The sequence below is a fragment of the Musa acuminata genome, chromosome BXJ1-4 (genome assembly GCF_036884655.1).
Source record: "Musa acuminata AAA Group cultivar baxijiao chromosome BXJ1-4, Cavendish_Baxijiao_AAA, whole genome shotgun sequence".
Lineage (NCBI taxonomy): Eukaryota > Viridiplantae > Streptophyta > Magnoliopsida > Zingiberales > Musaceae > Musa > Musa acuminata.
Genome location: NC_088330.1, coordinates 3,578,790 through 3,605,044, shown reverse-complemented (window position 1 = coordinate 3,605,044; position 26,255 = coordinate 3,578,790). Strand labels below are relative to the sequence as shown.

The 26,255-nt window shown below is 38.9% G+C and overlaps 5 protein-coding genes and 2 pseudogenes across 7 annotated transcripts; 6 read left to right on the top strand and 1 right to left on the bottom strand.

Moving 5' to 3' along the window:
* Positions 1-3,117: 3,117 nt before the first annotated feature.
* On the top strand, positions 3,118-5,889 carry LOC135642068 (large ribosomal subunit protein uL14x/uL14z/uL14y-like). Its single transcript, XM_065157859.1, has 4 exons — positions 3,118-3,209; positions 3,323-3,607; positions 5,307-5,348; positions 5,614-5,889. Exons 1-4 carry the CDS (start codon positions 3,197-3,199, stop codon positions 5,694-5,696), a joined length of 423 nt encoding a protein of 140 aa, XP_065013931.1. The 5' UTR covers positions 3,118-3,196; the 3' UTR covers positions 5,697-5,889.
* A 179-nt stretch (positions 5,890-6,068) lies between these two features.
* LOC103980568 (actin-related protein 2/3 complex subunit 3-like) lies at positions 6,069-8,956 on the top strand (annotated as a pseudogene).
* A 649-nt stretch (positions 8,957-9,605) lies between these two features.
* LOC135642051 (probable CCR4-associated factor 1 homolog 7) lies at positions 9,606-10,891 on the top strand. Its single transcript, XM_065157836.1, has one exon. It carries the CDS (start codon positions 10,026-10,028, stop codon positions 10,833-10,835), a length of 810 nt encoding a protein of 269 aa, XP_065013908.1. The 5' UTR covers positions 9,606-10,025; the 3' UTR covers positions 10,836-10,891.
* A 157-nt stretch (positions 10,892-11,048) lies between these two features.
* LOC103980572 (E3 ubiquitin ligase BIG BROTHER-related) lies at positions 11,049-18,386 on the bottom strand. 2 transcript variants are annotated; one of them, XM_065157825.1, is made up of 9 exons: positions 18,136-18,386; positions 17,731-18,022; positions 17,603-17,643; positions 16,766-16,807; positions 16,561-16,682; positions 16,363-16,471; positions 12,438-12,776; positions 12,257-12,337; positions 11,049-12,125 (listed from the first exon to the last, which is right to left on the bottom strand). In XM_065157825.1, the coding sequence occupies exons 1-7, from the start codon at positions 18,328-18,330 to the stop codon at positions 12,729-12,731; spliced, it is 849 nt and encodes a 282-aa protein (XP_065013897.1). In that variant the 5' UTR covers positions 18,331-18,386; the 3' UTR covers positions 11,049-12,125; positions 12,257-12,337; positions 12,438-12,728. The 2 variants fall into 2 exon arrangements, with proteins under 2 accessions (XP_065013897.1, XP_009395284.2); XM_009397009.3 differs by having other exon boundaries at positions 12,257-12,776.
* On the top strand, positions 11,169-12,255 carry LOC103980570 (aspartyl protease family protein At5g10770-like; annotated as a pseudogene).
* Positions 18,387-19,069: 683 nt separating the features above from the next.
* Positions 19,070-23,756, top strand: LOC103980573 (actin-related protein 2/3 complex subunit 3). 2 transcript variants are annotated; one of them, XM_009397010.3, is made up of 5 exons: positions 19,070-19,176; positions 19,588-19,642; positions 22,780-22,888; positions 22,990-23,259; positions 23,407-23,756. In XM_009397010.3, exons 2-5 carry the CDS (start codon positions 19,640-19,642, stop codon positions 23,547-23,549), a joined length of 525 nt encoding a protein of 174 aa, XP_009395285.1. In that variant the 5' UTR covers positions 19,070-19,176; positions 19,588-19,639; the 3' UTR covers positions 23,550-23,756. The 2 variants fall into 2 exon arrangements, with proteins under 2 accessions (XP_009395285.1, XP_065013925.1); XM_065157853.1 differs by having other exon boundaries at positions 19,115-19,196.
* Positions 23,757-24,721: 965 nt separating this feature from the next.
* LOC103980567 (probable CCR4-associated factor 1 homolog 7) lies at positions 24,722-25,935 on the top strand. The gene has a single exon (XM_009397007.3). The coding sequence runs from the start codon at positions 25,071-25,073 to the stop codon at positions 25,878-25,880; it is 810 nt and encodes a 269-aa protein (XP_009395282.2). The 5' UTR covers positions 24,722-25,070; the 3' UTR covers positions 25,881-25,935.
* Positions 25,936-26,255: the final 320 nt, after the last annotated feature.

Sequence of the window (26,255 nt, the reverse complement as noted above, 5' to 3'; positions counted from 1 at the left end):
CCCAATTAGGAAGCTTCTCAGGAAAGTTAAAATTCATAAGAGCATTAATAATAGTAATAGTAGCCTTAGAGAGACATTCATAAGCCTTCTTATGATCAATCTTGATAATAACATAAGGCTTTTTGCTTTAGAACTTAAAATGGAGAATGAGCAAAATCTTGAATACTAAAAATGTTATTATGAATACTATAAGGCAAACTGCTCTTTTAGAAATAAGGGTAGGCAACAAACATTTTATGTGATTAATCTTAGAAAGAATCGAAGGTCATCTACGATAAAATCATATACAACATTTTCCAACATCCCGATGGGATTCAATAATAAAACTATACATTTTTACCATAGCCCAAAGATTGAATGGAGTACCAAATCTCGAATCGATTAAAAGAATAAATCAAAAAATCATATAAAGAATCATCGATACACGATATAGAAGGTCGGACATAAGATAAATGGATTGTTGGGTCCAAAGTTATTTATAGAAATTAACAAAAAAAAATCCTGATATCTATATGTCTATATGGTAGGTAATCGATTCCGATCCGAATGGAATTAATAAGGTTGTACTTTGCCTCAAAGTAACATAATAATAATAATAATATATTTTTCTCATCTTTAATTCAACGAGTTTTAATCAAGGTTCATTGCTCAACTTTCAAGTGATTATAAAGACAAGTAAGTTTAGACGATTCACTATTGGTAAGGTGAGACGGAGGGTCTTTATCCTCAAGAATGATAACCTAGCATTGGATCTAGATGTTCAAATTATTATTAATTCTCATAAGAGAGAAACGTCGTTGGAAACAAAATCCAATTAAAAATTTTAATAATAATAATAATAATAATATATAATAATATTATCATTAATCGAATTGGATCTAACAACCTTACAAAATCCATCTAAAAATTTTTAAAATAAAAATTCTGATATTTAGAATGCCAATTAAAAACCACTGAAAAGAATAAAGGATAATGATTTAAATAAACTGTATGATTAATGAAAAACCTACCAAATAGATTCAACAAATAATTATTGAAAATACACGATCAAGGCTAATATTAATACTTCTATTATTAGTCCATGTAAAATGAGATCCAATAAATACAAGATTTGTCCACCTAGAAGTAGCAATAAATTCTAAATAATATCGAATAGGTATATTAACAACAAAAGGATATTCCTCTCTTTTATCATAGGACTAAAAATAATAATTAAAATCACCAAGTATGCACCAAAATGTCCAACAAATGCATTACCAACAAAAAGAGATCCCTCTATTTTATTACAGCCTTGAAAAAAATAATTAATATCACCAAGTATGCACTAAAAAATATTACACAGATCGATAGAATTAGACACAATTACTAAGCCATGTGAATTCACTGTGGCTTAGGAGATTCTGCTTTGGTGTTATCCCTCCCTCTGTATTTTACCTTGGGAGGGTCAGTCATGATTGAACCCATGTCCAAGAGCTTATCTTTGTTCTAACTCAGGACCATCTCATCAGTGGGCCTGCTTGAAATGTTCTCACAATGTTTGTTGAGTGGCTGTCCTTGCCAAGAGAACAAATATAAATTTTAATTATTACACATGAAATGCTGAACATGGGATGATGATTCATGAGCTCTTCTTTTGGTGTTTTACTGATCAATAAACTTGATGACATTGAGATGAGCAGCTGTGCTGATATAATATTATATCAACCAATGATGAATCACATGTCAATTTATTTCTATAGAGCAAGCCACTGCCATACAATAATGCAAGTCCTCCAGCTGGAGTATTAGGCAATTCTTAATTCTTATTCTGACCATTCAATGTTGGTGTAGACATGACCATGATAATGCTTGTTTTGAGTCAATCTCCATGACTGATGATGAACTGTAGTGGCCATAGTATCTTCCTAGTTCATCAAAAAAGCAAGCTGGGGGTGCATAGGAAAGGGAAAAGCAAAAGGTGAACCATAATTAGAGAGAGGAACACTCAATTTAATGGTATGGAGAAAAATAAGGCTTTTGCAATAGTGTGCCACCTATGGCCAATTAATTATCTGCTCTTTATGATTATAAATATGATAGCAAACAAAGAAGCCAATTAGTTATCTACTCATATGGTTATTATTTTTTTGACAAATTAAAAATCCACATTTATCTATTGGAGATGTCATATTAGCTATACAGTATACCACACAAGAGGAATATTTTGTCTTAAGTCGATAATTATAATATTTATATTATATAAAATAATTTTTTAATATATTTCTTCATTTAAAATTTAAATTTAAGATCTTTGTCTATAATTAATAAATTAATAAATTAAAAAATAACTTGACTGAAATAAACAAAATATATAAAAGATATGAGTATTTTTTTGTCATTATATTAGCTACAAATATTTTTTATTATTTGATTGAAATAAGATATAAGATGCAAAATACTGATATTTTCTATCCTCGATTGAAATTCTCTCAATCAAGTTATTTTTTCTCTTCGAAACGTAGATCAATTAGTCGAGTTAACCATATATTATTATGAATTTAATTATTTACCAAATTCTAATATCTCGAAATCATTTAATGATTCTTTCATTAGTTCAAATATCCTACTTTAATATAATAACATAGTGTCGATCAAATGATACAGAGGTGTCGATAATATGTCAAATATCATTTTTCTATATCACTATTAATTCTATCTTATGAATTCAGACTTCCAAATAATTTTGATAATTTCTTACTTGTAATAATATATAACAATCTAGGAAAATAAGAATTTCATGTAATGAATATTTATCTAATAATCCTTAAACTATTTAACAAAAGAATAAATATAATCCACTTCATATTTGAAAAGCTTATACATTTACTAAGATGACATGTAAAAGTTCAAGAACACATCAAAGAATTGATTTTACAACAAATATTAAAGAAAAAATAAAGATGAATCATTGTTTATTACCAACAAAAATCTAAATAAAACAATGACATTTGTTGCTATTTTAGCAAATGGAGAACAATCCAATTCCATTGAGCATCCCTTTGTCCACCAATTTGGGCCCACTGTAACGGGCCAGTGAACACAGCCCACCGGCCCACTTACTCCTTTCCCAAGGTTATTCTCATCACCGAAAACCCTAGGGTTCCAAGTTTGCTTTACCAAGTGGTCTCTGCGGTGCCGTCCCGCGAGCTCTTCCAAGATGTCGAAGCGAGGTAACCTCTCCGTCTCCACCACTACTGCGAGATCCATCAATGGACCCTTCGCGATCCAGAATCTGTGGCGGTGTGAGATGTTTGATTGGGATTTGTTGTACCGGGATTTGCAGGACGTGGAGGGACGGCGGGGAACAAGTTCCGGATGTCGCTGGCTCTGCCGGTGGCGGCGACGGTGAACTGCGCCGATAACACGGGGGCGAAGAACCTCTACATCATCTCCGTCAAGGGGATCAAGGGCCGCCTCAACCGCCTGCCCTCGGCCTGCGTCGGAGACATGGTCATGGCCACCGTCAAGAAGGGGAAGCCTGATCTCCGGAAGAAGGTCATGCCCGCTGTCATCGTCCGCCAGCGCAAGCCCTGGCGCCGAAAGGACGGCGTCTATATGTACTTCGAAGGTGCGTTGGTTGCTCTCGGTTTGCAATCTGTGACCCTTTCAATGCTCTTGGCCTATTGCACATATTAACTTGTCTGATAATATGGTGACTTGAGAATGCCTTTTGATGATTACATGTAGTAGGATGGATGGTATTGAGCTATTTCCATCGAACATCTCTTTTAGTATATAGGAACTCTTGTCTCTTGTTATGGATCGATCTAGAAATTTGAGATCATAGAAGCATAGTTCAGCTAGAGGTGCTAAGCACATCTCTATGTTGGTTTACTTGAAAAGTTTAGTTCAATCTTATGATTCATTCTCAATTAAGTTTGATCATTACCCGTAAAATTGGCAATAATGCAAAATTTTGGGTCTTTAATTGGTCGAAAATTCATCTTATGTTGGAGAATAAGAATTCTCTGATCGTGTTCCGAAGGAACTGGCTGGTTTTTCTTATGGCACTTCAGATGGTTGACAACTAAAAATGCACAGAAGTGCTCTTGAGCAAAGAGGGTCAATCTTATTCTGGTACTTGGATTTGAAATAAATTATCAAGTTTTCAAGTCTTAATGCTCTAGAATTTTGAGATACTTGTCTAAACCGCAATTGCGTAGGTTCATGTAAATGGGCCTCCAAGTGACATCTGTTCTAGGTGATATTGGAATTCCTTTGTGATGGATGACTAAAGTAGACTTCATCAGTAGGTGTCTGGTGCTCTCAAGGTTCTTTCTTGTATCTGCTGATGACACTCTCCCTTGCAAGTCTTTAGAAATCCTGGTTTCAATTCCTTGAAAGCTTCTCTTATCTTTGAGTCTGCAATGTTTGATCATTGTGATGTTGTTTATGTATATATCATATGCTTAAGTACTAAGTCATTTGGGATATTGTTGGTTTGGTTTTGCCAAGTCATTTTCTATAATTGTTATAATAGAGTTGTCAAAAGCACTAGGTGCTGTAAAGCTCCAAGATCCCTTATTGCTTGTGGCACTCACTCGAGTAAATCATGTTACATGTTCTCTCCCTCAGAAGAAGAGGGAGAGGGAAACCAAGAGACAAGAGGTCAGCCGTGGCAGATTTCATTGGGAGGGGAGGGGCAGGGAGAACAGGATGGAAGAGAGGGACTAGGAGAAATACAGTGGACGAAGAGAGGAGATGCGGTGGCCGTGGAAAGCCAATAGTAGGGTAGAGCATAATTTTTAGGGATGGATGGGTGGGAGAATTAATTGGATCGTGTAGGGGGATTAGGTTTAGATTGGGTCAGAATTGGATTTGGAGAGGAGGGGAAGAGGGGGAAATTAGGTTTGGATTGGTTAGAGGAGTTTGGATCGCTTGGCTTAACCGAGATGAGCACCTAGAATGTCCAGTGCTTCAACTACAGTGCTTGTCTCTGCGACACCAAGTTGAGGCATCTCACCTAGGGTCCATCGAGGAACTCATGCTTCGTCTCACTCGAGCGCCTAGGCAAGCGTGAAACACGTCGCTGGGTGATAATGATTTTGCATTTATTGTAATCCCTGTTCTCTACAATAGACCATTTCATCTCAAAATCGAATTGTTACTAAATAAGTTTGGCAATTGACATTATCTTGCTTGAATTTTCTTAATATTCTACTGAGGTAGCAGTAACTTGAGGGATTTTTGTAGTTGTTTTATATGCGATCCTACTTAGTTTTGCACACTTCAAGGTATCTTATGCTTTTACCCTTTGAATGATACAGATAATGCTGGAGTCATTGTTAATCCGAAGGGAGAAATGAAAGGTATGTATCATATTGTGGGTAATCTTTTCACTTTAAAAGTTAAAACATGAGAAATCTAAGTACATAATTAAAAATAAGCCTCGTGTATTCTTAAATCTTTTTTGTGAAAATCTATAAGCGGTAATGTTATAAAAAAACCGATATATGGTTAGTCAAAACTGCGATATCAATTTAATCTATAGTGTTTTCAGGATCTCGCTCACATATGATCTTTGTTTTGAGTATTGGAACATAAACACTTTGTTAATCGTCTTGACTATTACAGGATCTGCTATCACGGGACCCATCGGGAAGGAATGTGCCGATCTGTGGCCAAGAATTGCTAGTGCAGCAAATGCTATCGTGTAACGACTTAATGGTGCTTGAGATGAGCAACAGATGTTTTAGGTTGCATCATATTTGTTCCAGAAATAGTTTGGTACACATATCGAATGGTTTGGTTATTAGTTGGTCCATGTCAAGGAGAATTTCTTCAGACCCATTTTAAATTATGAACCATCCTCTTCTATTATTCATTGCAAGTGAAACCAATTCACCCGAATTATAGTCTTGAAATGATCTTGTGATGGGTATTGATTGCTTTCATAGGAAAGATAACATTTTGTTTTGTAGAATGCTATAGTGTTATTTTTCTTAGTTTATCCAACTATATTCTAATTCTAGACTTAAGATTGATTTGGTTGCACATCCTAGTGCTTTTATCTTTATTCATTATCCAAAATGGATGCAGGTTGAGATGCTCTATTATCTTCAAATTATAGTCAATTTAGCACTCAAGTTATTATCAACACGGTTCGTGAAACATGCACGTTTCCACAAGTATATACGATAATTGAATCAAACTTAGATAGGTTCGAGTCTGGTCTGAGTCAATTCAACCAAAATATAATCTGATACATGCCTTGGTGGTAAACGAAGGTTGCATCCTTTATTTATCGGATCCAATCGGGGCTACTCTGACCCGATCCGTTTACAGGTCAAGCAAAAAGCGAGCACATACAGTATATGATTTGTCAAGAGTTGAAGGGTGTCGGAGCAAAATTACCTATCCACCTTCTCCACCAAGTAAAGGAACGGCGTTCCGAACGTTCCCGGAGTTCTTGTTCCCCCCCCTTCCTGCCCGTCGATATCTCTTGTGTCCTCGCTTGATCTCGTAAGCCCGAACTCGATCGAAGAAGGAAACGGTACCTCTTGTTTCTCCCTCTGCTCGATCGAAAATTTTCTTATTAGATTATCTATTGGGGTGTTTCGTTCGGTCTTGCTCTTGTTAGATCTGCTTCTGATCCTCCTATCTCAATTATATCATTGGATCATGTGATAATTGATTTTTTTTCGCTTAATAATTATCTGTTCATAGATTGGTGCACATTTGGTTAGAGGATTTGTCCTGTGCCTAGATTTCTTGCTCTTGCTTATGTTTGTGCCTTGAAACGAGGAGCAAAAGGGAAAGCAAAAGAGATGCCCAAGAGGAAATATGATGATGTTGCGTATAGATTTTTTTTTTCTTTTCAGAATTGTATTTGGACGCAGAACCAGGCTTGGATCCATGCTTTTGAGTTTTGACAATGAGAGAGATTTGCTTATCCAGATGATTTATGTGATTTTTATGTGACTTTTAAAGGATAGTCAGTAAATGCATCAATTGTAAATGAATGGCGATGCCTTTGGGCATGTCAAGAGATGGATTGAAATAGCTTGTTGAGCGAATTAGCAGCCACAAATCTAAGGATTTGTGGAAAACTCTTGTTCTGACAATAATAGCTGTAGATTTTAGCACTATGTGTTTACACACTGATATATTAAAATATGTTAAATTTGTTTACCAAATCATATTGGAATGAGTTTCATGGAAGTAAATACTAAATTTGTTTGATTGTTTAAAAAGAAACCAACTCCTTAGTCAAGAATCTGAAGTGTCAAAGAATGATTACATTAAGAACTGATGTTATTTTATTTATTGCAATGAGTTAAAAAACAATGAATTGAGATTATCAACTTCAAGATTACTTTCCATGAGTGTGAAACGGGCAATGCTTGAGAGTGTATCTAGCTAGTTCAAACACATAAAATGGTGGTACAGAAAATTCCTTGCCAATGCAGAAACTATTTATTATTTTTTTAACAATGTGAGTCAGACAGTAGGCAGTATATGTGTTGGTTGAGATGGAAAACTTTTTCTGTGTTGACATCTTCGGGGGTGTCAAACTTGTGGATGTACCTGTGTTAAGGTAACGTGAGGTTGAAAACGAAAAGTCATAGATTCACTAACAACTATGAAAGTTTTCTGTTGTTTTTAGGTTTCCATTTCCCTGGAAGCTCGATTAATTAAAGCAAACTGGAAGTGTAATATGTACAGTACTCATAGTGTTGTGATAAAATGATATTTGACTCTAATAAAATCATTTGGATAGAGATACAATTGATGTGAACACTTGAATGTGTTGTAAGGATTACACGGTCAGACAACATGATGATCCTACAGTTAGAGAAGAAGAGGTATAAATTACTGAAGGGGAACTTCAGTTTAGAAGTAGCAAGAACACAATTTTCATGACAAAAGAAACATAGGTAGCTTCTTTTACCATAACAACTAGCACTGAACTTTGTCATGGTGATAAGCTCTTTTATTTTTCAGATTCATCCTCATGGGAGATGGCTAAGTTTCTCCATTTTGGATATTTGAATCTTGTTTAATGAACAAGTTGTTCTTTTGTTGCTGGTAATCACCATAATATTTAATGTTATCCTGCTGTGGCAGGTTTATCATTCTAGTTTTGTTGATGAAGAAGGGATAACGAAAGCCTGCGGTTGCCCCCTTCTTCCATTGAAAATTCATATTAAGGGTCCGGCTCCTGTCTCAGATCAAGGTTGGCTCATGTCCCTTACTTGTTTGTAATATCTGAATTTTGTTCCGTGAGTTTTCACTCATTTAGCATTTACATCTTTCTAGACAAAATCAACATTGTTGATGAGGCAATAACTTTCTTTCGAGCAAATGTCTTCTTTAAAATTTTCGACATCAAGAGCCCAGCTGACAAGCTCCTTATCTACTTGACATTCTACAATCATTGTGGCTATGAAACGGCTTGATGGTTGCAGAAATCTTGCTGCGGGGACCAAAGCTATCATTAATTTGGGTTAAAACAAAGCTATCATTATTTCGTGTCATAATATGTGCTTCACCATATTCTTTAACATCAACATCAATTTGTGGAACTGCAGAGCTATTCAGGAACTATTTGAAGCAGATAAGAGAGGAGACAAGTGGAAGGCTGCCTAACTGTGCTTAACGGCCTAATGGCACCCCTAACAAGTGGTGACTAGCTTTCCAAAGATGAAGTTAATGAATATAGTTGGTCTCTAGTGTTTCGGCTTCGAATGCAATTTGTGAATGTAGCATGTGAACTGTAAAGCCATTAACCTGCTTTTCAGCCTCCCACAATTCGAATGGGGACTACACACTTGATGATATCTGAATTGTTGAGTGAACAAGCAGTATAGTACTGGAATAAGAACGCTGGAATGAGCAAACAAGTCTTGTAAAAGAGGTCCTTAATGTCTTTGGTGTTAGACTGAATTGGTCTTTGTTTGATCATTCTTTCTATTTCCATTTTGTCCAAATTGTCTCAGATCAACTAGAAAAGGATGACTCAATGAGCAAGACTCTTGTCGATATTGACAAGATTTTGCGTGTCCAAGGACAACCGAGACTTCTACACCTCAGCCTTGTGTCCTTCTCATTGATTTGATATAGGTGCGTATTATGTTGACGTGTTTGCTTTCTCTCGTTGGTCTTTGTTTGATCATTCTTATGCCTTGTGTCCTTATTGATTTGAAATAGGTACGTATTATGTTGACGTGTTTGCTTTCTCTAATTGGGTTGACTGTTTGCTTTCTCTCGTTGGTCTTTGTTCGATCATTCTTAAGCCTTGTATCCTTCTCGTTGATTTGAAATAGGTACGTATTATGTTGATGTGTTTGCTTTCTCCCATTGGGTTGACTTTTTTTTTTATTTTGACTTGTGATATAGGATGATCGGCTACGTGGCCTTATTCTTCATGACCAAAGCATACGACAGTCTTCATGCTCAGTTTATGCGCAGGTATATATATATATTTTTTTTTGTAATTGAAGAAATCTTCTTTAAATTGACGTATAAACGCGCAGAATCTTGCCCCACATGAGTTACCAATGGGGCCCGATCCTATCACCAATCACGAGGGTTGCATATTTTGTGGGTGGGAAGAAAATAACTACGTCGGGCTTGTACCAGTTAACCAGTTCCGGCGGGACACGGCACGCCCATTCCTCCGCTCGCTCTCTCCTTAAAGCCACACCGTGGCATCCCAGCGAGCCGTGTAATCCGAAGAGGATGGCGGAAACGCGGTTCTTGTGGGCGGAAACGTTTCCCCTCTTTTCGTCACCGACACGAGAACTGTGAGGAACAGTTTTTCTCTTTCTGCCCTTTCCCCTTCAGCAACATCGATCGCTTTCAAGAACCCTAATCGTCCCCGTTCCCTCTTCCTTCCGATCGTAATTCGATCTACAAATAGCTTCGTCTTGGTCTCAGATCTCGTTCCCCTCTGCCAATTTAGGTTTCGATCCGCTTCCTTACCGAGATCTAGGATTTCTTATGCACCACCTCTTCCGTCCCGCAACCCACCCGATCCTTAACCTATGTCGAAGAGCGACGATGACGCCGGCGTCGAGATCCGCGACGTCTGGGCCGACAACCTCGAAGCCGAGTTCGCCGTGATCCGCGAGGTCGTCGACGACTTCCCTTTCGTTGCCATGGACACCGAGTTTCCGGGCGTCGCCATCCGCCCCCTTGGCGACTTCAAGACCGTAGCCGACAGCAACTACCACATCCTCCGCGCCAACGTCGACCTCCTCCACCTCATCCAGCTCGGCCTCACCTTCTCCGACGCCGAAGGTAATCTCCCGGCCTCCGCCACCGGCGGCCGCCCCATCGTGTGGCAGTTCAACTTCAGGGAGTTCGACGTTGACCGTGACATCAGCAACCCCGACTCCATCGACCTCCTCAGGAAGTCCGACATCGATTTCAAGAGGAATCGGGAGCACGGGGTGGATGCCAACCGGTTCGCCGAGCTCTTCATGGCGTCCGGCGTTGTCCTCAATGATTCCGTCCGCTGGGTGACCTTCCACTGTGCTTACGACTTCGGGTACCTCCTAAAAATCCTAACTTGCCGTAGGCTTCCTGAGACCCGAGAGGGGTTCTCGGAGCTCATCAGGACGTTCTTCCCGGTCATGTACGACATCAAGCACCTGATGAGGTTCTCAAACAGCCTCCACGGGGGGCTCAACAAGGTAGCCGAGCAGTTGGAGGTCGACAGGGTGGGGACTTGCCACCAGGCTGGGTCAGATAGCTTGCTTACTGCTCGGGCGTTTAGGAAGCTGATGGAGAAGCACTTTGATGGATCAATTGACAGATATGCTGGGGTTATGTATGGTCTCGATATCGAATGACGATCGAAGTCTCTAATGAATCTGAGAAAGGAAAAAATAAAGAACTCTGTTTCGTATGCGTTTGTGTTTTCTTCCGTATCCTTTTTAGCTCTATATATCGTCATCATCATCCTCGGGCTTCATAAAATAAAATGGATATATATATATAATAATAACAATAATAATAATAATAATAATAATAATAATAATAATAATAATAATAATAATATGAAGTTGCTAAAATCAGATATAATCTTTATTTTCTCATGATTCACACATAAAAATGAAATGTATAAAATTTACTATGTAAAATTCATATGAAGTAAATCAATTAATAATTAAGTTGATTAGCAAATGAAAGTCGTCGACACCGGCGACGACCTGACGCGGGTCCAACGCAAGCCTTGCTCCTGCTACAGCCAACAGGGCGCCTCTTCAACGCCTCCGCCTCGCCTTCGTACCACAGCATCACCTGCAACTCCACCACCTGCTTCAGGCGGCCACCGGGAAGGCCGGCGTCTGTGGCGCCGACCGATCGACCTGCAACTACGCCCTCAGCTGCAGAGATGTCTCCTACACTCGCGGCGTGCTGGGCCGCGAGAGGATCGACATCGGTGGGACGAGCATCGACGGCTTCATCTTCGGCTGCGGCCTCCGGAACCTTCGGTCTCATGGGGCTGGGCAGGACTCAGCTCTCTCTGGTCTTCCAAACCACCTCTCAGTTCGGCGGATTCTTCTCCTACTGCCTCCCCACAAGAATCCTCAACTCATCAAGATCCTGCTCTCTACAAGAACTCCACGCCGGTTTCGGACACTCGAATGGTATCATATCTCGGCAAGCGCCATTCTACTTCCTCAACCGCACCGGCGCGAGCATCGGCGGTGTGCCACTCGATGCCGCCGGCTTCTCCAACGGTAGAACCCTCATCGATTCGGGCACGGTGATCACCCGGCTTCCGCCCTCGATCTACCAGACGCTTAAGGCCGAGTTCGTGAGACAGTTCTCAGGCTATCCGCCGGCGCCGAGCTTCTCAATCTTGGAGACCTGCTTCAACCTGTCGGCATACGAGGAGGTGAAGGTCCCCAAGGTGAGGTTTGGATTCGAGGGCGGCGCGGAGATGAACGTGGACGTCACCGGCATCTTGTACTTGGTGAAGAAGGACGCTTCTCAGGTTTGTTTGGCGATCGCCAGTCTTCAGTTCGACGGCCAAGTCGGCATCATCGGGAACTATCAGCAGAAGAATCAGAGTGGTGTATGAAGATACTGTGGCGTCCAGAATAGGATGTGCTGAAGAGGCTTATAGTTGATCTCTGGAATGTCGATGACATGAAAAGCTCATGAGTGGGACACATTTGAATTAGTTCCAGTCGTGTGTGCATTGACATTGAGAAAGGAGACTATTGTGACTGCTGTTCTAATGTAATTCTGGGATTGTAAGTACCTTGGTATTGTTCCGTGGATGAAGCTCTTCTTCTGCATGGCAAAGCCATTCTCCCCTCCCATGTCTTCCATGATGCGAAGCCTTCCAATTACACAAAGATTTTAGGAAAACAAAATTACAAAAATAGATGGAGCAAACCATTAATTTTGAGTTTTCGATTTGTGAAAAAAAATGATAATACCTGGCACCCACATCTCGAGTTTGATGGTCACTGAACTCAGAATTCCAGTTACAATTATGGATAACAATAATCATACAATTCTGTGGTGTGTTGATTAGAACATCAAAGAAGGAAAAGGTTTTACCACATTAATGATGATAACGGGTTCCATTATACTGTAACATATATGGAAGTCGCACCAACTGCGATGCATTGATAGGTGGGACATCTTTACGGTGTTTTTCTATAGAAGCAATCTCCTTAAAAGCATCTCCAGAAGACGATGGTCTCTTCATCAGGTTATGCAGATCTCTACTTGTTCTCTGATGTTGATACCTCGGCGTTACAGGCAGGACATACCTACAGGAGAAAATACATTGGTGAGATTTCAATTATCTTTTGTTAGGAAAAATAGTACAAGCATCATTGTATCAATAAAATACCAGACCAAGAGCCAAGAGTATAGTAATAAAATTGGTGAGATCTCACTCATCCTTTTGTAAAAAAGAAAATAGTACGAGCAACATTGTATCAATCGAATACCAGAAAAAGAGCTAAGAGTACAATAATATAACTGGCACAGAGGCGACCCTCCCATCATAAGCAATGGTAGGTGGTAGGTCTTGTGGCACAAACTACAAGCTATCCCAACTTTAAATGAAAGTATACTATTGAACTATCCACACTCGAAGTTCAAATGAAGATATATAGCATTATCTAACAACTCTTGAATCAAGCAGCTACCTTGGTACTAATATTACTCCATCTATATACATGGTCTAGTATATTAAAGCCAACAAAAAAACTAAGAAGCTCAAGTAAGCACCAAAATGGAAAAAAAAGTTACCAAAACTGACAAATACATTCATGCCCTTTCTTTACTCAAGATCTCCATCCTCTTTAAAAAACTACTTGGAATCTATCCACGAATAGGAAATAAAATTTCGTCCAATGCTCCATCTTTAATGTAATCTGTACTGGCTCTAATGTGTAGTTAATTCATGTTTCTGTTAATTAAAATAACTCTGAAGATCCAAGACTGATACTAGATTTAAAACCAAACAAAATGCAGAAAAGAGAAAGGGGGAAGCTCCTCTTAAATTGAGAAAGATACGAATTCATAACTCACTAAATATTAAGTCTGAACTAAGCCGTAGCCAAGTTCATGGACCCAAAAGAGGGCCATCATGTACACAAAATGCAATAAAACTAGGCTGACGATTTAATGGAACAAAAAAGAGCAGGGGAAAAGAGCATGCAAGACAAGTTTAAGGAAAACAGTGATCCGACATAATGTAGTGGTGTAAACTCAAAAATGAAAAGCATCAAGCTGACTCTGGCAGTATATTACGGTACACAGTGCAGATCAACAATCACAGTGAAAAAAAAAGCTGTAAAATGGAACTCCAATTTTAAATGTTGTTTATATAACATGGCATTTGTTCAGAAATGACTTTTCTGTGTAAAGAGTATCAGTTTCAAGAGATTTTTTGTTTTAGAATAACCAAAACAATAGTCTGCTTGAAATTAATTGGTTATAGAAAAGTTGTTCATAAAACTTCTCTCCTCAATTTCTTTACTGTCAAACATAAAAATAATGATTGATAATCCAAATGTTGTAGCTTGTAACCTACAGTTGTTTCCAAGATGTATTGTTCTGACAAAACCTACAGTTATGCCAATTCCTTATTGTTGTGGTGCTTGCCTGTTTCAGTCATCATAAGTCCCTACCAAGGCTAAAACTCAGTAATGTTTTATCCTAAATTACTTGTCTCTATGAAAATTTAACAAAACCAAAACCAATCAAAAGCCTAAATTATTTATGATATATATGATATGAGTAGTCAAACATCTCATTGAAGAAATTGATTATTCCATATATTACAGGTAATTAAAATTATGATTGCCAAATTGATTATTAAACAACAACAAACTCATAAGTCCCAACTATTTTGGGTCAACTACATTGATCTTTTACGAAAAAATTATATGTTTAGTTAAGTTCAAAATGCTTAAATCTTTATGTATAATTTCTATTAAAGTCCTTTTAGGTCTTCTTCTACCTCTCATTGTACCATTAACATTAATCATTTTACCTCTTCTAACTACAGCATCTGGATATCTCTTAAGCACATGCCCATATCGTCTTAAACAATTTTCTCTTATCTTATCCATCATCAAAGCGATACGTATTCTTTTCCTATCTTTTCTAAGAACTCTACACATTCATTTCAACATTCTCATCTTGACAATATAAACTTTTTGTATATGTTGCTTCTTAACTACCCAACACTCAGATTTATAAATCATTATTAGTCTCACAATTGCCTTATAATTTTTTTTTAAATCTTAAAGGTATCCAATGATCACACAAGACTCCTAATGCGTATCGTCATTTTTCAATTCCGTTTTTACTCTATGAATAATATTTTCATCGATCTCTGTATCTTATTAAATAACTGATGCAAGATACATAAAACTTTTACTAAAAGAGATTTCTTGTGCATCCAACTTAACTATATTCTCTTTTCTATTCATAGAATTACTAAAATTACATTTTATATATTCAGTTTTAGTTCTACTTAATTTAAAACATTTAGTTTCTAAGGCTTGTCTCTATATATCAACTTTATAATTAATTCCACTTGGGCTTTCATTAACTATGACAATATCATTAATAAAGAACATACACCAAAGAGGTCAATCATCTAAGTAACTAATAAGTTTATATAGTATCAATGTAATAAGGTAGGAATTTATTGCAGATCCTTAATATAATTCTATGCTAATAGGAAACTCACTAGATACACTCCCTATAATTATAAAACTAACAACTACATTATTATATATATCTTTAATAACATCAATATAATTAGTGGATACTTTTTTTTTCTAAAATCATCTATAATAAATCTCTAGAAACTCTACCATAGGCTTTCTCTAAGTCAACAAAAACTATATGCAAATCTTTCGTTTTCTCCCTATACTTTTTCATTAATTATCTTAATAAATAAATAGCCTGTATGATTGATCTTCAAAGCATAAAATCAAATTGATTTTCAAAGATATTTGTTTCAAGCCTTATCCTACTTTCGATAACTCTTTTCCAAAGTTTTATAGCATGACTCATGATTTTATTTCCTCTATAATTTGAACAATTTTGTATATCACCCATATTTTTGTAAATTAGCACTAAAAATTGATTATTAAACTAGACCCAAATTTGATGAGATGAGCAAAATGCGAAATTGGAAAATGATTAAACAAAAGCTAAGCTAGATTATGGTAAAGGCAGTAACTAAACTAAAAAATGTCAAAATTTAAGAGAAGGCTTGTCAGGCTCTATCTAAAATAATATTTAAAGAAGCTAGTTAGATGTCTTGTTCCAAGAAGACTTCAGATTTTGGCAGAGCAAGAAATGTAACAATATATGAAATATAATATTTGAAAACATCATTCCTTGAACTTATTGCAAAATATGAGTCAAAACATTATATAAGGTATAATAAGGTGTACACATCAGCAATGAACTCATATGTAACTAATAGAAATTTTACAAATTGTCAAGGATTCTGTAACCATACATAGCCTATTAGAAGAATCCTGTATTGTTAGAAAAATTATGCTCCCAATAATAAGCAGATAAGTGGAACCAATCTAAGAACAAAACTATACATTCTAATGAACCTATATGTCTATTTATAGCTAGATACAAAGCTAATTACCAAAATTGAATCTCAGACATCAGAAACTTCAAATTTCCTCCAGAATATGACCAATTATTATCAAATAATCCAGGCTCAAATAAAAACACATGGTACATAAGAAAGTGACCACCCTGGTTTTGTTATTTATGCATATTCTAATGCAAGCCTGATTCATCAGTAAATAACTTCAAACATTACTGAACACACAACAAAGCCCTATCATTTTTCTAGAGTGTTACCTTGTTTATTTGTAGCCACTTGTTTATGCATTCAAAGTGATATCTGTGCTTGCAAGAAAGCAGCATCAAGGAATCACCATCCTCATACTCCAGCCGGCATATGACACATCTGTGGTTTTCATTCAATTGTTGCATAGACAAATTTCAAGTCTTATATAAATGAATAATGCTAGAAGCCTGAGAGAAATGTATGCATACTGTTCAGCATTGCTGTCTTGGACATTGTTTGCCTTGTAATTTACTAAAGGCAAACCGGATATTGTGTCAACCGAAAGGCCTCTATTTTCAGTTCCAACTACCTCGCCTAGTGCAATTAGTTCCTGAAGAAGAAGAAAAATCAAAGTCCAACTTAAATGAAGTTTTATAAGAGGGGCAAAGTTTTTGGAGGAAAAAGATCTCTTGCCTCATATGAGTATTCATCTGGATCAACCTCTTGCCAGGCATCCTGAGATAGAATATGTAATATGTAAGACAATTTCATAAGTCTATTATTAAATTACAAGCATCTTTCCACTAAAAAAGCAAATTTTGATTAAATCATTTCTTTCATTTCTTATAAAAATCTAATTTGAATTAGAGTTTGGCTGTTTATGTTGTACAATGATAAATTTTGATGAGAAAATAAAAAATTCAAGTAATTAGTGAGGTAAGTATAAACATCCGTAATTGTGGTTTGCGAAACAGGGCAAAAACATATGATTTCACATCCATCCTTACATATTGAGCACAAATAATATGCATGTCACAGGTATGTTTTTCTTTGCGCCACATCCTTATTCAGGGCTGGTTTTCTTTTATCAAAACCCAGTTAAAAACATTCAATTAAGATTTACTGATGGAGTGTGATGGGCATAAAACTTGAGTTTTAGTCAGCTTGAATTATATCCAGAAGCAGCTGTTGCAGCTCACAATGTTCAAACACCAAAATCGCAGGATCCAGCCTCATAAATTTTATTCAATTTTACAGACCAAGCAAGCAATTTAAATGAAAAACATCTAACAGAAATACAACTATACATAGAAAGCATTGCAAAACAGTGAGAAATAGTAGAATGAATTAAAACAAAGATTGCTTAAGTATCCAAAAAAAGATGAGGTAGAAACAAAATAATGGGGAAAACTACAAGGCATGTTTGTTATTCAAACGACAGCATATGGAAGTCTAATTTGCACTTCATAATCAAGTTAATGAATTTACGAGAGTGATGAAACAGTGGTATAGGAAAAATTGACATCTCACTTGAGAGTTATCGCCATAATCATCATGATCATCTGACACCCCTGAAAAGAAACAAAGTAACAGTCAATTCAAGATCCAATATACCGAAATCCAACAGATAGTAATGACTCAAAGCAGCATTCTCTAACATTCATTCAATCCTGCGAGGGCCATCAACCGAACAGCCACCTCCTGCTCCTCAGAATCCTGCAGCGCCATTGTGAATGCCTCATCGTCAACATCAGGATCATTAGCATCGAAAGCGTCCTGGTCGTAATCGCTCCCCTCGATGTTCCCCGCGTCCTCCTCGATCACATGGTCCGGCTCGTCTCCGACGCCCTCCTCGACTTCCTCCTCCTCATAATCGTAGCTATCGGCGTCGGAGCTCTCGTAATCACTGCCGTCGACACCGTTCATCCTCAGCAATGCGTACGCCCTCTCCTGCACCCAACCGCCAACATCAAAAGAACGCCCAAACCCTCATTCCCGACCCCATAACACGATTCGAACATAGAGGAGCAGGAGGAGGAGGAGGAGGTCCAGTGATGAGGTGCCTGTTCTTGAAGCGCGCGGGCAAGAGCTAGGTCAGCATCGACCTGGCTGAGGCTGGTGAAGGGCCTGCGGGCGGAAGGCGGCAGAAGGGGTGGCGACGTCGCCTCCCCGGATAGCGGTGCGTCCCCGGCGAGCGGTGGAGGAGTCGGAATCGGGTTAGGGTTCCCTTCGTCTGTGTCGTGTTTACTTCCGGCCATTATGACGCCGCCGAAGAAACGAAGAGAGACCGGAGAGAGACTAAATAAGAGGCGTGTCGTGAGACGCGGTTCAGCTGCGGTGGAAGTCATTCTAAAATTTTATTATGTAAATACTTTTCCACTCGTTTAACTGTACTTGCCTCAATTACCCACATTTTGATTGGTAGTATGAAGGGTTGCACCGTAAGTTTCACGAAGCAACGTAGTTGAAGAGACAGGTACATTCATGGGTAATACAAACTTGGAGGTGTCATGTATAAAAAAAATTAATTATCTTTCATGAAGATTTAATAAATAGATAATTTCCTCGTATCTCAGAGAATACTTAAGCAGAATTAAATTACATAATGATATGATTAATAAATATAATATATATATATATAATATATTAATAAAAATACTAACTAACAAAAATCTTGCCATCATCATAAGGTCCTGACTCAAATAATATGAACGAACTTTTCTCTTAAAAAGGCAGTAATCCAAACCCATATATAGAGCACAACTAAGTTGACGTCGTAATTACCAATCAATCAAACAATGTTATATGAATATATGTACATATGAAATAATAAGTTTACATGTCTATAGCTTACTTAAATTTATGTCTTCTCGTGACGGGCTGGGCCGGATTGGATCGAATGTATCCGTTAAGTGAGGCGATCAGTTCAGAGTGTGGGTCGGATAAGATCCCAAGATCCGACCCGTTTACCCCTCGTCCTATAGATCCGGTATGCTGATCCGTTTCTCTCGTCCTCGCGGCGTTCGATTCCCCTCTTTCTGCCCGTGTTCTTCAATCCTTCGACGGGATGCCGCTGGAACCCTAGATTCAGATCTGAAGCCCAGGTCACTTCTCCCTCTTCCGCGTTCGTTCTTGATCTCTATTCATCTTTTGGCGCCGTCATGAGTGTTCTCTTGAATGTGTCGTTTTTGTGTGTGGATCTGGCGGCCGCAGTTAGATCTCATGTTATATCGCTTGGGTCGATGCATACTGGTAATTAGTTTATGTGGGAAATATCATGACTAGATCCAAAATTTCGTCTCTTTGTTAGATCTGCTACCATTCTCGATTGCGATATGTAAAATCAGTAAATTGGCTTGTTGTCAGCTTGTAAAGAAGTGAAAATATGGGATGTGAAATGAAAGTTCAGATGTTCCCTGTGTGATCTTTCTCATTTTTCTGATGTACATGTTTTTCCAAGATTTCATTCTGCGTTTATAATGGTTTAACATCATGTTACTTTTTTCGTTTGACAGACAGTGTTAATCGGACTAGTTCTAGTTTGGCTGGAGTTCAGACTCGTACAAAATGGTATGTACTTTAGTCTTGCTCTTGAATTTTCTTTTTAGATCTTATGATCTATTGATGCAAGGGAACGCTTGTGTTGCTCTGTCTTTGTTGTGCTACCATGTATTTAAGCAACATCTGGAATATAATTTTATTACATGGATTGATTTTTGCAACTTGATCTTAACCATTAGCTGGTAAAACATTTCAAACCACTTTTTGGACTGCTTACTTCAATAACAAAAATGATCTTTTGAATCAACTAGATTTGATTTACTTCAATAACATATCATCTTTGATTTGTTATACTGTCTAGATTGAGTCAATTACAACCAAGCTACCCTGACTCAGCAAAATTCTCCATTGATGTTTTTTTTTGTTGTTGCAATTATTCATCGATCCAGGAATGATGTACATCTTCTGGTTGAGAGGAACTGGGCATTGAAACACTGGCTTATAATAAATATCTAAAATAATGATGATAGGAGCGTAATTACTTGAGCCTTGTTGATCTCTTGTCTGTCCTCTACTATCTTTCTTTATGATGTCAGAAAATTTTTGATGATGTTGATCATAAATACTTATTGTTTAATCTCCTTCCATTAAATTATTTGTTTCTGTGGCTCATCTGATGGCCAGGACTGCATGTGGAGGACTGGTTCTGTAAATTTATGCTTTTCTAGAGAATTTGATTTTGGATTATGTGTTTAAAGTTGTTACATTAGCCAGTGAAGTCACCGGGTGCTCACCTAGGTGTCCGAGTGAGGTGAAGCTTAGGCTTGAGTGCCTGCCTATTGGGTTGGGCAGGTGTGACTTCACTCATGCGTGGCCTAGGTGCTTGATCGCCTAGTTCAACTCAGGCCAAGTCGAGCCTGAGTCGAACTAAACAATCCTATTTGGTTCAATTGAACCAGTTAATCTATCAAGCCTGAGTCAACGACAGCGAAGTTTGATTGAAACCACGCACGAGCTGTGCCCTAACGCAGAAGACCCTTTTCCCACTGTGTTTATGGACAGTGGCGGAGTTCCTCCCATCGGTGAACGACGGTAGAAGCGGCAGCGACGATGTCTTCCTCCAGCAGCAACGGCAGTGCCCGAGGGCAGCGTCTTCCTCCGACGACATCTTCTTCTGACGGTAGCGTCAGCGACTTCTTCCCCTCCCTCTCGGAATATCTCTCTCTTTCTCCTCCTCCCTCCTCCCTCCTACCTCTACCCTGGTCACTGCAGCCCTCCTATGTTCACCACAACCACTTCCCTCTTCCCTCTTCCCTGTTCGTCGCTCCCTTCTTTCCCGTTCACCGCAGCTTCTTCTCTCTTCCCTGTTCATCGCTGCCTTCTTCCCCATTCACCGCAGCCCTCCTACATTCACTACAGCCTCTTACCTCTTCCCTCTTCCTCCTTCATCGCTGCCTTCTTCCCCGTTCACTGCTGCCACTTCATTGCTGTTTGTCAATTTAAACTTAGAACAGCTGCCTTCTTTGCTGTTTGTCTATGTTTGTGAGAACAGCAGTTGCCTGCTATAGAGAATCAGTAGTAAAATGTCGATTATTATTGTTATTGCTATAGTGATTAGTGCTACCTTTTAGTGTTTTGGATTGTCGCTGCAGCTTTGAAATCTTGAATCATGGTTACAATAGGTAGCATTTCAGATGAATTGTCAGTAAGAAACTCAGAAAAGGGTCCTGCATGGAAGTATAAATATTTCAAGGACACAAAGGATCCTAGTGTTGTTTCATGTATGTTTGGTGATAAGACAATAAAAGGTGCTATCTATCGTGCAAAACAACAAGTCAGAAATTTAAAAAATGCATATGCATAGATGTGGTTTATTTTAAAATGTAAAACGTTCCTACTTCTTTTTGTAGTTCTGCCAAGAGGAAGACCCAAGGAACCAACTTTATAAGCCTTTCTTGGATTTGTGTGATTATTTGATTGTAATGATTTAAGGAATTTTTGGAAGTTAGAGCTGAATATTTAGGCTGGGCTGTGATTTGGTTATTAAATAAGAAGAAATATCATTTCCATATATACGAGTTTTACTCTTGGATGGAGTGAATGAGTTTTTTCCCCCTTAGGTTTTGCAACTATTGTGATATTGTTGCTAAATAATGGTGTAGAAAAACACTGCCTTGCTTTGGGTGTTTTGGAACAGAAAGGTTCTTACCTCAAGGACTTGTTATGAAAAATAAAGTGTAGTTTCTGAATCTGCACATACATTTACCAAATCATATTGGAATGTGAGTTTCATGGAAGTAAATACTAAATTTGTTTGATTTTTTCAAAAGAAACTTCCTTAACCAGGAATCTGAAGTGTCAAAGAATTATTACATTAAGAACTGTTGTTATTTTATGTATTGCAACGAGTTAAAAAACAATGAATTGAGATTATCACCTTCAAGATTACTTTCCATGAGCGTGAAACAGGCAATGCCTGAGAGTGTATCTCGCTAGTTCAAACACATAAAATGGTGGTACAGAAAATTCCTTGCCAATGCAGAAACTATTTATTAGTTTTTTAACATTGTGAGACAGACAGTAGGCAGTATATGTGTTGGCTGAGATGGAAAACTTTTTCTGTGTTGACATCTTCGGGGGTGTCAAACTCATGGATGTACCTGTGTTAAGGTAACGTGAGTTTGAAATATAAAAGTCACAGATTCACTAACAACTTTGAAAGATTTTAGTTGTTTTTAGGTTTCCATGTCCCTGGAATCTTGATTAGTTAACACAAACTGGAAGTGTAATATGTACAGTACTCATAGTGTTGTGATAAAATGATATTTGACTCTTTAATAAAATCCTTTGGATGGAGAAACAATTGATGTGAACACTTGAATGTCTTGTAAGGGTTACATGGTCGTACAACATGATGATCCTGTAGTTAGGGGCGAAGAGGTATAAAGTAGAAACTACTCAAGTAGAACTTTAGTTTACAAGTAGCAAGACCACAATTTGTGACAAAAGAAACTTAGGTAGCTTCTTTTACCATAAAAACTAGCACTGAACTTTGTCACGGGGATAACTCTTTTATTTTTCAGATTCATCCTCATGGGAGATCGCTAATTTTCTTTATATTGGATCTTTGAATCTTGTTTAATGAACAAGTTGTTCTTTTGTTGCTAGTAATCACCATAATATTTAAGGTTATCCTGCTGTGGCAGGTTTATCATTCTAGTTTTGTTGATGAAGAAGGTATAACGAAAGCCTGTGGTTGCCCCCTTCTTCCGTTGAAAACTCATATTAAGGGTCCTGCTCCTGTCTCAGATCAAGGTTGTCTCATGTCCCTTAGTTGTTTGTAATATCCAAATTTTGTTCCAGACCAAATATCTAGTATGTGAGTTTTCACTCATTTGGTATTTACATCTTTCCAGACAAAATCGACATTGTTGATGAGGCAATAACTTTCTTTCGAGCAAATGTTTTCTTTAAAAATTTTGACATCAAGAGCCCAGCTGACAAGCTCCTTATCTACTTGACATTCTACATCAATGTGGCTCTGAAACGGCTGGAGGGTTGCAGAACTCTTGCTGTGGGGACCAAAGCTATCATTAATTTGGGCCTAGAGAAGGTTCCTGTGCCTGGAGAACCAGGTTTTCCTTTTCCTGGTCTTTTTTCCGTTCCACAGTCTCAGGATGAAGCAGGTATTATTTCTTGTCATCATCTGATACTAAATAGCAATTGGCTTAAAACAACTAACTTAGGCTCTCTTTTATCTAAATACATAAATGTGCATATGGAACTTGCTTAACCATATTATTTAACATCAAAATCAATTTGTGGAACTGCAGAACTATTCAGGAACTATTTGAAGCAGATAAGAGAGGAGACAAGTGGAAGGCTGCTTAACTGTGCTTATAGGCCTAATGGCACCCCTAACAAATGGTGGCTAGCTTTCGCAAAGAGGAAGTTCATGAATATAGTTGTTCTCTAGTGTTTTGGCTTCAAATGGAATTTGTGAATGTAGCATGTGAACTGTAAAGCCATTAACCTGCTTTTGATCCTCCCACAATTCAACTGGGGACTGCAAACTTGATGATATCCAAATTGTTGAGTGAACAAGCAGAGTATAGTACTGGAATAAGAACGCTGTATGCAAACAAGTCTTGTAAAAGAGGTCCTTAATGTCTTTGTTTGGTCATTCTTTATATTTCCATTTTGTCCAAATTGTCTCAGATCAACTGGAAAAGGATGGCTCAATGAGCAAGACTCTTGTCGATATTGACAAGATATGGAGTGTCCAACGACAACCGAGACTTCTACACCTCAGCCTTGTATCCTTGTCATTGATTTGAAATAGGTACGCATTATGTTGATGTGTTTGCTTTCTCTCGTTGGGTTGACTTTTTTTAATTTTGACTTGTGATATAGGATGATCCGCTACGTGGTCTTATACTTCACGACCAAAGTATACAACAGTCTTCATGCTCATTTTATGCACAGGTAAATTTTTTTTTGTAATTGAAGAAATCTTCATCACATTGCAGTAAGACCTATGACCTGTGTAACGATATAATGCCTTCCATGCCTAGTAACTTAGATCAATCCTTTTTCTTACTCAAAAAACTCGATCCATGTATGGTAGTGGATTATGGTTGGAGTAATGCATTTCTTGGGTGCGTTTGTGCCTTCTGCAGGTTGTATACTGCACCAGAATGCCACCAAACGCAAACCTTCGGTGTGTGCATGAATGAAGTTAACTCGCACATGCGTCGGACCAAACGCCGCCTTCTTCCTTTTCGACGCGTACAAAGCACAGATGCGCGGCCATGTCACATGCACGCACCCATTAACATCCGTGGCCTGTTTCGCTTCTTATTAAGAGTGGTCCCCTCTGGCTGGTTGGCAAATTATTGCTCACGAACGAAACTTACTTTACTTACGCATGCAGTTGTACCGCTTCGTGCTACCAGCCATATGATTCGGCAGAAAGTTCCGCCACTTGAGTTACTGTGGGGCCCGGTTCTCCCACCAATCACAATGGTTGTATACATTGTGGGTGGGAAAAAATTAACTAAGTTGGGCTTGTACCAGTTAACCAGTTCCGGCGGGACACGGCACGCCCATTCCTCCACTCGCTCTCTCCTCTTTAAAGCCGTGCCGTGGTATTCCCAGCGAGCCGTGTAATCCGAAGAGGATGGGGAATGCATGTTTGTTGTTGCTCGCTCTTCCACAGTCGTTTCCCCTCTTTTCGTCACCGACACGAAACTGAAACTGTGAGGAAAAGTTTCCTCTTTCTGCCCTTTCCCCTTCTGCTACATCGATCGCGTTCAAGAACCCTAATCGTCCCCGTTCTCTTTTTCTTCCGATCCTAATTCGATCTACAAATAGCTTCGTCTCGGTCTCAGATCTTGTTCCCCTCTGCCAATTTAGGTTTCGATCCGCTTCCTCACCGAGATCTAGGATTTCTTATGCACCACCTCTTCCGTCCCGCAACCCACCCGATCCCTAACCTATGTCGAAGAGCGACGATGCCGCCGGCGTCGAGTTCCGCGACGTCTGGGCCGACAACCTCGAAGCCGAGTTCGCCGTGATCCGCGAGGTCGTCGACGACTTCCCTTTCGTTGCCATGGACACCGAGTTTCCGGGCGTCGCCATCCGCCCCCTCGGCGACTTCAAGACCGTCGCCGACAGCAACTACCACATCCTCCGCGCCAACGTCGACCTCCTCCACCTCATCCAGCTAGGCCTCACCTTCTCCGACGCCGAAGGTAACCTCCCGGCCTCCGCCAACGGCGGCCGTCCCATCGTGTGGCAGTTCAACTTCAGGGAGTTCGACGTTGACCGTGACATCAGCAACCCCGACTCCATCGACCTCCTCAGGAAGTCCGACATCGATTTCAAGAGGAATCGGGAGCACGGGGTGGATGCCAACCGGTTCGCCGAGCTCCTCATGGCGTCCGGCGTTGTCCTCAATGATTCCGTCCGCTGGGTGACCTTCCATTGTGCTTACGACTTCGGGTACCTTCTAAAAATCCTAACTTGCCGTAGGCTTCCTGAGACCCGAGAGGGGTTCTCGGAGCTCATCAGGACGTTCTTCCCGGTCATGTACGACATCAAGCACCTGATGAGGTTCTCAAACAGCCTCCACGGGGGGCTCAACAAGCTAGCCGAGCAGTTGGAGGTCGACAGGGTGGGGACTTGCCACCAGGCTGGGTCAGATAGCTTGCTTACTGCTCGGGCATTTAGGAAGCTGATGGAGAAGCACTTTGATGGATCAATTGACCGATATGCTGGGGTTATGTATGGTCTCGATATCGAATAAGGATCGAAGTCTCTAATGAATTCGACAAAGGAAAAATAAAAAACTTTGTTTGATATGCGATCGTGTTTTCTTGCCTATCCTTTTTACTCTATATATCATCCTCACCATCATCATCATCATCATCTACTATGACTTCTTTGCTTTCCTTAGATTCTGCATTTATATTGCGTTTTCTGTCATTGAACAAAATGCTGCAATAGCTTTTAAGAGTGATATCATCTGTTGAGCATGCCAATTTATTGGTTCTTGTATCTTTTATAGGCAGGTAGATTTTTCTATGGCAATTATGGTACATAATCTGGATCCTTTTGTCTTTCTTTATCCGATATGTTCTTGTTTCAATTTTTAGATAAATGGATGATCCATGCAATATAA